At 23.2% G+C, this 13,321-nt stretch overlaps 2 protein-coding genes across 10 annotated transcripts in view; one reads left to right on the forward strand and one right to left on the reverse strand.

Moving 5' to 3' along the window:
* Window positions 1–13,321, forward strand: part of LOC126904085 (uncharacterized) — a 70,948-nt gene that overhangs the window by 6,618 nt on the left and 51,009 nt on the right. Inside the window, exon 2 of one of the 2 annotated variants that reach the window (XM_050682973.1) lies at window positions 10,452–10,488. The exons of the other annotated variant lie outside the window; for it this stretch is intronic. The gene's annotated coding sequence lies outside the window, so the exon portion shown is untranslated. The remainder of the gene's footprint in view (window positions 1–10,451; window positions 10,489–13,321) is intronic. 2 annotated transcript variants of the gene reach the window in all.
* The window catches only part of LOC126903707 (uncharacterized), a 21,882-nt gene continuing 8,705 nt past the window's right edge, over window positions 145–13,321 (reverse strand). Inside the window, exons 1-4 of one of the 8 annotated variants that reach the window (XM_050682235.1) lie at window positions 5,413–5,562; window positions 4,053–4,240; window positions 3,671–3,983; window positions 145–1,125 (exon numbers count right to left, since the gene is read on the reverse strand). In XM_050682235.1, coding sequence (XP_050538192.1) covers window positions 384–1,125; window positions 3,671–3,690 — 762 coding nt within the window. In that variant the 5' untranslated portion in view covers window positions 3,691–3,983; window positions 4,053–4,240; window positions 5,413–5,562 and the 3' untranslated portion in view covers window positions 145–383. Of the gene's footprint in view, window positions 1,126–3,670; window positions 4,000–4,052; window positions 4,241–4,301; window positions 4,318–4,662; window positions 5,116–5,412; window positions 5,563–13,321 lie in introns of those variants that run through there. The other 7 variants (XM_050682617.1, XM_050682153.1, XM_050682538.1 and 4 more) reach the window with 7 other exon arrangements.

Below are 13,321 nucleotides of genomic sequence, written 5' to 3' on the forward strand. Positions count from 1 at the left end.
GTATACTTATTTTAATAATTAGTTCAAAAAAACCTTATAATTCAGACACTTTGAATTTTTTCAGTATCAGGTGTCTTCGATATTTTAATTAAATGTATTGTCGAGTTTAATGGTACTTCAAATAGTTAAAATTGTTGAAGTATATTAATAAATAAAAACATGATTTAATTTTCATTTCTCATAAAATAATAAATGTTTCTTTACATTGATTAACAATAATAGTAAGAAAGTAATCATAAAAAAACTACCATTTGTAGTTTTTTATTTACACTTCTCATAAAAATATTTATAAACTCAATTAAATTATATTTTGTATCGATAGTAATAATAGAAAGATTTAATGATAAAGATTAACTATTTGAAGACATACGTTTGTGCTTGTCTTAATAACAGTGAACGTCGGGTAGCCTTTTTACAGCGTATTCTTTAGATATTGTCTCAAATTGACTCAATAGTTCTTGTACTATACAATCAAATGACAATTTGTTATTTATGAAAATGTTTGACAAATCTGATTGTCCTGTTATTTCGTATACTTTACTATAGTCAATAAATGTATCAATAGATTCGTCAATAGATTTTTTATTATTTTCACGATTTCTCAAACAGTATTTTTCAACTTCCCTTTGGCATAATTCTGATAATTGTTTTAAAAGTTCTGTGTGAGTATCTAAATTATGATTTCCTAATATTTCAAGCATTAATTTTTTACTAATGAATTCAACAGTTGATGGTAAATTATTGAACCTTGATTTGAAGCTCTCATCGATCAAATGTTGAATACTCCTAATGTTTTTTAATAACATGTTTTCGACATTTTGAGAGTTGAAAACGTCATTTTGTATTATTTCAATCATTGGCTGAGCCTTTATCACTTCTAATATTTTATAACTATAAGTCGTTAATACATACATTTGTTTATGGTATCTAAATAGAGATACATTATAAAAAGCTGTATACGCTATTCGTACTGAATCTAAATCGCCAAATTTGACCGCACTTTGTATCAATTCTCCTACGGTAATATTCGATATTCCCGTACAATCATCAAAAGCAGGCTCCATTATAACAAAATAATTGTACAACATTTCGGAATTAATTATTTCTTTTAATGTTATGTAGCTACTTGAAACATATTGAAAATAGAGTAAGATTACTAAAGCAATTAATACAGTATTCATTATTAACAAAATTATCAAGTAATTGAATTAAACAAATTATTTTATTGAAATCAATTTTATAATATTCTTTAAATCGTTCTACTTTTATACTATATCAAAATAACTTTATTTTAATTTAATGATGATAAATGCTAAATAAATCGAGAAATAGTATAAATAAATGTTCATAGATTTAGATGATTTACGTATTGTTAAATGAGTATTTATTTAAATAAAGAAATAAATTCTCGTATGATTCAATTGTTCTATTTGGGGTTTGAGATAGATTTAAATTAAAAAATTGTATCAATGATGTTTTTTAGAATTATACCCAAAAGGAACATGCATACAATTTTTTTATTATCCATTCCTAAGTATATCGTATCATATATTTTCGACATGGGAGTTCTATTCTCCATACGCTTCACAATAAAAGCGACCATTTATACAAAGGTAACACTATTTATTTAGTTTAATATCAAGTGTGAAATAATTTAAAAATTTATTTAAAACTTTTTAAAGCTCTTATTTATTAAATAATACAAATCTATTTTTTAAAAAAGTCAAAAACTACTCGGCTTAAAATTAAAAAAAAAAAAAATGGCCAACACACAAAATAATATTTGAGTTGTTTTTACTACAATTAATTGTGTTAGATAGTCATGGGTCGAACTTAGTTAATTAATTAACTTCAAATATACTGGATCATTTAATTAGGTACATTATGTTGAAAATTGATACATTTCAAATAAGAAATATAAAAAGTTATTATAAAAATATCAAGTCTCTTGGTTTAAATTCTTATGGGTTTAGATTAATATAATTTAATGTTTAACTAGAACTAATTTTCTCAAAATGAACAAATATTTCACTTGTTGAATCACGGAATCGTATTAAAAGGGAATGAATTATGGCAAAAACCTGTCCAAGAGAAAAATCAAAAAGTATACAGTATATCGCAAATGTAACTGACAACGCTCATAACTTTTAATCCAATTATTATTTTTTTGAAAACTTTTTTTTTTAATAATTATTGTCTTCTTAAACTTCGTTTAAACTATATTTGTCATTATTTATCAGTAATAAGAAATAAAAGTTTTTTTTTAATTTTTAGGTAACCATTTTAAGCCTTTTTCTTAGGTATAATTTTTATGAGTCGTTAACAATTTTAAGTAAATAAGAACTTATTGATTTACAAACTTATTAATACATAGAGTGGGTATGGAACGCGGGTAGAGTATACGTACACAAGTATGGGCTGTAGCCACGCACTACATAATTTTTAAATAAATAAAAATCTAGATTATTTTTGATAAAAAATATGCTTTGTATAAAACCTAAAATGACAAAAAACGTTAAAAAAAAGATTATTAATATCAAGTTTATTGTAAGAAAAAATTATACATAAGGGTAGATTGTAGAGGTGAATTAAATGAAAAGCAATTATTATTATTTTATTAAATGGAAAACAGTCTGTATTAATTTTTGATTATACGATAAGCAGTTTTGTATTATTATTTTTTCAGTTAATGTAATTTTTAGTTATAGGCCAGTGAGGTATGCAACGTAAAATAATTCTTATCTGTTTGTTATAGTAAAAATTTTATTTAAATCATTCTCCATTTAATAAAAAAATAATAGTAATAGGTTCTCATTTAACTTTCGAAAGTTACCTCTTAAATCTACACTTAGGAATAATTTGTTCTTACAATAAACTTGATATTAACAATGGTTAATAAAATAAATTAAATTTTAATCCGTATGTTTTTATGAAAAAAATCATTATTTAACAAAAATAAAAGGGGGGTAGTATACTTAATAAATCACATTATATATCTATTGTTCTCACGATTCTGAGTCAAGAAAATATAAATGAATCAATTAACAATTAAAATAACTTACGAGTTGGAGGTTTTTAGGCAAATTAATTAGATAGACTGAACATGAAAAAATATTCTACTAAATAAATTAACGTCAAAGATTATTATCTTTAAACAAAGACGTTACGAATCAAAGAAGAGTATTTATTTTTCATCCTATTGTCTTCAATGGAATGAAAATTGTATCATCCCATCCATATTGTTTTTCAAAAAATGATTAAAGTTCTAATATAGTATAAGTTTTTTTTTACTTATCTGTATGATTTTTATTTTACAATTATAAAACTTTTGTTTTGTTATAAGTTTCAACAAAGAAATAAATTATAGACCTGACAAAAATAATTTTATGGAGATAAAAACATAATTTTACATTATAAACTGTGTCCAAACTCCTTATTTTTATCAAAGTATTTCTTAATACAAAATAATAAAATTATATCTTTATACTTTTTACTTTTATTATAATGTATTTATTTGGAAATAAAAGTAACGTTTACTACTTTGAAGTAGTGGTTTCCTACCACTGTTTTTTTTCGCGACTATTATATCGACGTATTCAATAGATAATTTTAAAAATTTCGCTAAAACTGATTTTATATGTTCTTTTATAGTAAAATAAACAATTTTTACTTCTCTAATAGATTTTTCATCGTTCCATTGTTAAGGTTTCTTACTTCATGACATGAAGTTCATGTCAAAACAAAAGTCGAGTCGAATTATTTAGCAGTTGATGATCCTTAACGATGATAGAGCACAAATGTGTTAGGGTAAACCTTTGCAGAAGAGTAAAATATATTAATCTCTTCTATTATAAATGTGTATACGCTTAAATGTTCGTATTCTTCAATATTTGATGTTTTTGAGTGAATGACTCTTGGAACAGATCTTGTTTACGAATGTAACAAGTCAAGTTGATGTATCATTTCTTCTTACGTAGCGCTACCTTAAAATTTGTTACACTACAATTTAAATCATTTAAAAAAAATCAAAAGAACATTACAATATATTTTACCTTATTCCATATTGTCAGTTATTACCGTATTTACATCTCATAACTTGTATTACTAGTTTGCATGTTGGTATGTATGCTTGTTTTCAATATTATAGACTGACCCTTTATAATATTAGTTATAATTTTCGGTAATCAATTACTCGGAAAATGTCCATCAATCAATTGTTATAATACATCGAAGAATGGGCCTATAAAAATAATGGTTATTTTATTATTTTGTTGTAAAAAATAACCTTACTAAATCATTACCTATGGATAATACACAATGAAAATAATAAAAACACTAATACTAATCAAAATAAAATAATATATATCAGTAGACTAAAAATATAAATCAAAACAAATACAATATTTCCAAAATAGGCAAGATACTTTTTAATTTTTTCCATCAACGTTATTTACAGAATAAAATGAAGTTTTTGTAATAAGATTGTTATTTAATTTGTTGGGTTTGTACATAGCCTAGAGAGCTGTAAGACATTTTAAAATATTGTATTTATTTGGATAATTTAAAATTAATTGTTTTTATCTATTCTATATGATATGAAAACGTAGTGATTAGTCTTTAATAGTCCATAGTCCAATAGTGCCAAAGTAATGAAATAACTACCGCAAAAAGTTTGTTAAACGTTAATTTTTTTGAAAATTAACCAACAGTTAATTTTGAAATATCTTTCATAAATATCGATTACTATTTTACTTGGTGTGAAAATATTAACAGAATGATAAATATGTATTTTTCAAGTAAAACCTATGAAACTGATGTACTGTAAGTTTAAAGTTAAGAACAATGTAAGATTAATTAACATGTAACGTGCACTTTAACATTCGAATGATTGATGTGTGTTTTTAAGTTACTTTATATACAAGTTATCCATAGGTAAGAAAAATATTTTCGAGTAAAATGTTTCAAGTTGCCCAACTGTCGCTGTGCATATGAATTACAGTTATAAATTATAGAGGTGATCGCTGAATTTTAGGCCTAGCTTAATGGATGCCATTAGCAAGGTTTTTTAATAACAAAGTAAATGTTGTCTTATGATTCCATAAAAAGTTTAATTTATTTCACATTATTTAATGTAATCACGTGAATAATGTTCAATGTATTCGGAAACTTTCTAAATACATTTTAATACATTTATACATAGCAACTAAAGGATATTACAATGACATTATAAAACTAAACTACCATTATGTCCTAACACAAAATTAATCACTGGAAATTAAAAAATAACTACCGTAAGGTTAAATGTCATTAACAAAAAGTATGATATAGAATTTGTGTTAAATAATCAATTGTAAATTTTAAATTTTTAGCCCATTAATATAAATTAAATGAAACTAAATATTCTTTTACAACCATCGAAAAATGGATTTTTTTCTGAAATTCTAATTCCTGTGCATTAAAAACGGGCGTCAATACAATACGAAGTATATGAGCATCGTCTCCTATTAGTAAATTTTTAATTAATCATTATTTGAAACAAAATTTTGTGATGCTAGAAAGGCCTTCTTCTGGAAAAATAATTCCAATGATATCTGAAACAGTAAATATAAACTCAAAATTTTCTTTTCAAACTATATAATTAAAATGTCTGAACTTTATATAGAATATTCAACTATAATGGTAAATATAATGATTTTCGAATTTTTAAAATAAAGTAATGAAATTATTAATTAATTAAATTAATTAAAATTACGACGAGTAACTAATATATTAGTTAATTTATCATTTTTGTTAATAGTTTATCGAATTGATTTATTAATAGAGTTGGAATAGTGAAAAAAAAAATAAAAATTATGAAGTACAACAGTTTTTTTAACATAAAGATAATGACGCAATTCTATTTAAACAAATACATTAATCTAACGAATATGTGAAATATAAATAAAACAGAAATTGTACATTGGCGCATTAAGCAAAATATAGTTATTTAATGCCTTTTTTCTTTAAATTATAAAATATAAAATATATTTTTTATGGCGCGTTACACTTAAAATTAACATAACATTATATCAATATTAATATTAAAGTTTTTTTTAATTTATTTTTATTTTTAACTGAAATTAATTGTAAAATATTTTTAAGTAAATAAAAAAAAAAGTTTTTTTCTACATTTTTATTTATTTTATTATTATATATTATAAAACTGAATCTAAACTTAGAATTTTACTCAAGAAACATAAAATGTTTCATTAATATTTTTAAAATTGCTCACTACTTTATCTTTATTTTAAAATTCATTTTTAATAAACAAAAAAAATAATATTTTTTTTGTTATAGAATTATAGGAAAATATATTTATTTAAGTTTTTAGTACATTATTACTACAAATACTCTCAAGCAAGATTTTAAATTAAATTTTTATAGTAATAATTGAATATTAGTGAACATTGCATTTTATAGGGGAAGGTGGGACCCTTAAGCATTAATAAAATCTCTTAAAGAAAGTATTTACAATCAAAACTCAAATTTGGTAAAAATACTACCTGATATTCCAAGAACCATTTAAAAAAGATCATAAACTAATATGAATTATAATTAATTAAAAAAAAATTATACTCCTCGTTTTTTTCAGGGTTATTACATTTAAACACTGCTTGTTTAAAACATCAAAAACATCAAAAATGTCAAAATTTACTTTGGTCTAAAGGGACGTATTAAATTGTTTATTTATGTTTTAAACAGATTTTTTTTAACATGTTTTTTAGCAACCCTGCTGTTATTATTGCGGCAGGTTTACATATCTTAATTTTATTTAGATAATTATAAAAAAAATGTAATATATATGTAATCCTCAATTAATAGGAAGTCACATTCTGCCACCATAAGAATTGGTATATTAGATGTATAAAATCTTTAATTGATCTAGGGAGTAGTTAATATATATTTATATATTAGTAATTAAAAAAACAAAATTATGTAAATTTAATCAGTGATTACTTTTTAAAAGTTGATATATATGAATTTCAGCAATTTTCAGGAGAGTAAAAAAAATTTTTAATTCAAATAATTTCTTATAATAATCAACATTAATGAAAAGCAATAAATTAAAACTTTTATTCAATCGTAATATTTTTAAAAACGACAAAAAATATATTTCTTTAATACATATGATATTATATATTATTATATTTATATACTCAATTTTTTGACACTTTTTGGATAGGCTACATAATTGTTGTAAATGTTAAAAAAAGCAAATGGATATCTGTTTATTGTAATAATCTTTTATTTTTAAAACTCATTAAAAATAAAATAAATATAATTGAATTATTTTTCAATATTTATGGTATAAAAATTAGAAAATTAGCTTAAATAAAATAACACTAATTTTATAATACATAAATGAGTATTCAATTTTTAATTCATACTGAATACTGATATTTTTGTATCTAAGTATTATGTAAAGCAATTTTTTCGTTATATTGTCCTTTGTTAGCTGTTAGAGAAAAAAGTGACGTACTTCATAAATTTTATTTTTCTTGTTGTATAAAATTGTGTAAACGAATCATTAGTGTGACTACTAAGTATGAGTTTCAAACTTAATTTGAAAGCTGTTATTTGTTTAATTCTATAGAGTACTCTTTCAAATGTTATTTTTCAAGATTTTACTTACATAAAAAATTTGGTGTCTTCAAATAGATAAATGTATTTTGTTTGAGAGTAATACAAGTAAAAATTTGATATCATGAAATGTATTATTATGTCAAATAAAATTGAATAACGATTAAAATAGAAAACTTATTTTAGTGAAAAAAATGTTTTTTTTCAAGGCTAAGAATGAAAGAAATAATTTTTTAGGATTCGAAATTGTAAAAAACAACTCATATATTGTCGATATGACGGCAGCATGAGTATGCAATTTCGATACACTCTAACAAAAAGAGTTGGACGAGAAATTTATTGTTTATTTTCGATGAATATGAAAGTTACTTTCTAAAAATAGGTAAACAAAATTACTCATTTTATAATATTTAAATTCAAAAATTGAATTATAATCAATTCATCGATTTAAAAATATTTTATTTTCTAGTAAAATATATGACAAATGACAATTACTTAAAAATAAAAATAATGCGTATGTAGTTAAAAATTATACACCCTTAATAAAAATACTATAATTAAATTATTTATAAAAAACTTATTTAAGACCAAAAGAGTTAATAGAGTTTACAGAAATGTTGATAAAGTTAGCTGACATAATACACTCTTAACTAATTTAAAATATTTACATAAATTATGGGAAAATATAAGAAATTATCAAGATAACGAAACTATGTAATTTATTATGTTACCTATTGAAAAGTTCAATTTAAAATCATTTGTTTACATACAAAGCCAGTCATTATTTTCTATTGGTAAATTTAATAAAACGAAAGTTTATGCGTCAAGACGAGATGTAAGTTATAAAAAAATTGAGAATTATTTTATTAAATCAAAATAATTATTATTTATTATTATTTTTTATTAATGTTATTTTTTGCTATCAAATGGATAATAGTCGAAATTCATTTTTGATTGATCCATACTTATTTTTGTAATATTATTTTATGAGATTATTTAATTTATAGTTACAAGCTAGAGAGGTATATAATGTAGAGGAATTGTTATTTGTGCGTTTTGGTTAAATAGAATTTCGCTAAGTACTACACGCTCATTAATTTTTCTAAACCACTAAATGCTAAAACTCAACAAATAATAATATAAAACTAGTTATCTACCAGTCAAAAGTTTTGTAGATCATTCGTCATTAAATTATATAAAAATGAAAAATGAATAATAGTGAACATTTAAGTTTTGAATGTTACTCTCTAAATATCCATTCTTAAAAATAACCCAACTATATATAATCCATTTTACAAAGTCTCTTTGTTTACTATCTTTAATGACTTGTCATTTTTTTTTAAGAATCAATAAACTTATTAGAGTCAGTTTTTTCATTCAGTTGATTAACTAAAAAAAAAACTCGAATATCAAATTCTAGTTTCATTGCAAAATAATTTTATTACTTTTTTCTTATTTTAGATTAAATTACGGTAATCTATAAAAGTTTGAAAGCTGTTGAGAGAATAATGTTTTGTTTAATAAATTTTATTTTATGCAACTTTGAAAACGTTATCACTCAACAATGTAGTATTTACAGAATAAATGGAGTTTACAAACAATAGTTATACACTAGTTATAAAGACTAAAACATATCGATCCTGTTAGCGTGCCAGTGTTTATTGGGTCATGATTTAATGATATTTAATTTCCTCTCCACCTGAAAGTTCACATACGTGATGAAATTTGATAATTTTTCAGGAATATACCTTATAAATTTTTGATAAGCTCGGTATTATTTTTAAAGTTATTCGTTTTATTTAAATTTAGAGGAGTTAACCTATTAAAAGAGTTCATTTCTGTTCTAGTATTTATAATTATCAGAATAAATATGAATAATTATACATTGATATTCATATATTTACTTTATTTAAAACATTTTTTTAATGTTACTATGGAAAATAAAGCAATAGCTTTATAGAAAATGCATTTCTTTTTTAATTTGTTCAATAATAAATTAAGTATAAAACTATCAAAGATAATGCGGTATTTTCAAACATTTTCGAGAATTACACAGAAACTAATGGGAAAAACTGTTTTTGCGATAGTGAACATCTTACTAAGATTAACGATGTAAATTGACTTCGTAAAAGCAACCAAGTTGTGTCGCAAGTAGTGTGTTCGCGAATAGTGGGAAATGTTTATATATCCGGTTTTACCGATCTAAATTACATGTAAAAGTTATTCTAGTGACAAGAATGAGATCATCGTGATCGAGAAAAGTAGTCGAATAATGAACAAATACGGTTTGGTCTTTTATAGACTTACTTTTCCCAGTGGGACAGATACGTCCGAGTTAGGGTCTTTTTTTTTTTTTATCTTCGTCTGTGTGTATTTTCTCGAGAAGTTTTATGGTAATAATGTTCAGTGCTAGTGTGTATTGAAAAACGAATCTTGGTAAAAATCGATATTGAATAATAGAGAAGCTTAGTTTTTAAATTATTATTTACTGCCTATTTAAAGTAAAAATAATGAAAAAAACAAAATAATATTAAATTCTCCCGGTAAAAAGTTTTTATCGTTTTAAATTAAGTATTTTAAAGAGGAAACACGGTTTCATAAAACGATGTTATATTCTGAAACTTATTATACAATTATTATATGTCTGCTAACAAACCAACAATTTTCGTGTAATACATTTAAGTGAGTTACCGTGTATCTTTAATACGACGTAACGCATAAAATATTGCCTATACAGTATTCGCTCAAGTTATTTTTGTATTATTAACGAATTTCAACTTATCATTAATTTATACTTGTACATTAACTAACAAAAAGTTTGTTCTTTTCAGTTTTGAAGGCATCATTTTGGTCGGTAAAAAAACAAAGGTACGTTCATCTAAGTTTAAAAGAAGTTTGTGTGATTGTAAGAACTCTTTTATAAATGTTTAAAAAATTATTTCTAGTTTTATCAATGAACTTTTTAACATTCATAATTATAATTAAAATTTGTTTAATTATAATTAATAATTATAAATAATAGTAACAACAAGAGTATCAATTGAGTTTAAAAATGTTCAAGTTAAAACGCTGTGATTTTGAAACTTTATTTGACTTAAATTATATACGCGTTTGCTGTAGTTTATGGTTATACACATAATTAAATAAGTAATTTAAACGAGACTATAATTATTGTTATTGAATTACTTTAGGTGGTTAATAATTCAGTTATAAATTACTCTGGTCCTCGATTCCCCAACAGATAAGATAATCTCTATTAGCGTTGCTCGGATTAATTAAATTATTATTTGACGTTTGAGGTACATTCACAATTAGCGTATAATTTACTAATTTTAATGATTAAAACAATCAGTGTGCATTTGTATTTTTAATATCGAATAACAAGGAAAATATAGATAAAAAACTTTATTAACTTTACTTTTCCTATCGAAATATTATACATTTATATAACTACAAAAACGTAGTCATAATATGTATTTAATCCAAACTTAAAATTTCAATAAAATTTTTTTGATATTTCATTTATTATATCAGAGGTATTGATGATTAAAAATATTGTATAATTTCATAGAAATTAAAAAATAACATACAATAATCAAAATTTTAGGTGGCATACCAATAATTAAATGTAAAATTACTATTCACTTTTATTAAGTCAGATTTTTCGAAACTTTTTAAATGATCTAATCCCAGTAATAAGAATTAACATTTAAAGTAAATTATAGGAGAAATAATTTTTTTAGTGAAATAATTATTATGACAAATTATAAATATATTAAGAGTTCGAATATCATTATTATTTCAAAAATAATTTATCACTACAAATTTTATAATCACAAAAGAAGTATTGAAGGGGTCAGTTCAGAGTTGACTTTGAATCTAATTAGAGATAGTTTAGTACGAAGGCTAATAATATCTTCTTCTACAAGTTAATGTTAAAAATTGATTATTAACGTTGAGGATAAACGCATAATGTTGTAAGAACCAAGTATAATTGTTTCGGAAACGATTATTAATTGTACTTCAGGACACATTGATCTTAATTTATAGTTAATTAAACTTAAACAAAGCGAGGCTAAGGATAAACCAATGATTATAGTAATTACTGTGATAGATGACTATCAGTGAATTATTATTTGATCAATCAAATAATTCATTGCAATTACCATAGTGATATTTTAACGAATACAAAGTTGGTATATGAACACTAAATGTAACAATTTAAACTCAGATATAATGTGACAATTTTTTTGAATTGTAGACATGTAGTAGATTCATTGTAAATAAGCCATTACTAGCTCAGTTTATAACGACTTAAAAGTTAATAAATATAATTAGAGAAGAAATAATAATTAAACAGAAGAAAAAAAAATATATGAAGAAAAGAATAATATGAAACTCAAAATCAACTAAACCAATATATATATATATATAATTTTAATTTAATAATGATTTTGATTGAGGTATAAAAATTGAATTTCACATTTTAAATATAAATTAGTTAAATTCATTTGTCAGTCGTAGGTAAGGTCGCCGCCCAATATCTAAAATAAAAAAGATTTTTCTTTTAGCTTCGATGCGAAGCTGAGAAGGTATTGGTTTTACTATGATGTGTTTTTTTTTTTTTTCTGACTGTTACCACTTTTTCTCAACTCTCACCGAACGGATTTCTTTTAATGATACGTCAAAAAATCACAAATCGTATCTATTCAAAGACATTACCCTCAAAATTTGAAAAAAAAATCCCTCGTTCCCCGTAAATGGGGGAAACCTCCACAAAAATTACAAATTTAAAAATCGCTAATTTTCGAAATTTTTTCAATTTATTTTTATTAAAAACTGCCGTAACTTTTTCAAAAATGAACATATCAATATAATTTTTTTTTATATAGATGATTGATGTCTTTACTTATTATTTGTTATATTTGTTTTGTAAATCTGACCCTTTATCTGCCCACAGGGGTGGATTTAAAATGACAACTTTTTTACAAAAATTTAACTTTTTCAACTTAACTTTTGAAAATGTTCCGGAAGGTCTGACACTTTTATATATATTTTAAATTAAAGTTTATGTAATATACTTTAATTAAAAAAAAAAAAAATTGACCTCTAGACTTGTCTTCACGGCAAAATAGCTACCAAATGCTATTTTCGTGTGAAAATTCTCGATTTTATTTTTTATATTTTTAACTTTATAATGCTATAACTTATTGAAAAGTATATGGATCAACACAATTTTTTTATGAGAAATAATATTTTTTAATAATCCCTTTTTCATTCGACATACTTTATCTTAATCAAGATATTAATAAGGAACTAGCAGTCATGTAGCTTTTGGAATAATACATCAATTTTTTTAAAATTAAAGACAATCTAAAGATTTGCATCAAAGCGTTTATTTTTGATAGTGATTTTAATCACTGTCAGATATCATTATACTTGATCCAACTATACCATGGCATCACTGTGCCGCGACCCCCCTGTACCGGGTTTTTTATCATAAATTAATATTTGACATTACATATTAAATTGGTAAAATATTGTTTTACTTTATTTAGTTTTTATTTTATATATAAAAACCCAGCACAGGGGGGTCGCGGCACAGTGGTGACGTGGCATAGTTGGATCAAGTATAATAATATCTGACAGTGATTAAAATCACTATCAAAAATAAACGCTTCGATGCAAATCTTTAGATAGT

The sequence above is a fragment of the Daktulosphaira vitifoliae genome, unplaced genomic scaffold (genome assembly GCF_025091365.1).
Source record: "Daktulosphaira vitifoliae isolate Bord-2020 unplaced genomic scaffold, ASM2509136v1 Scaffold_1, whole genome shotgun sequence".
In the NCBI taxonomy this organism is placed as follows: Eukaryota; Metazoa; Arthropoda; class Insecta; order Hemiptera; family Phylloxeridae; genus Daktulosphaira; species Daktulosphaira vitifoliae.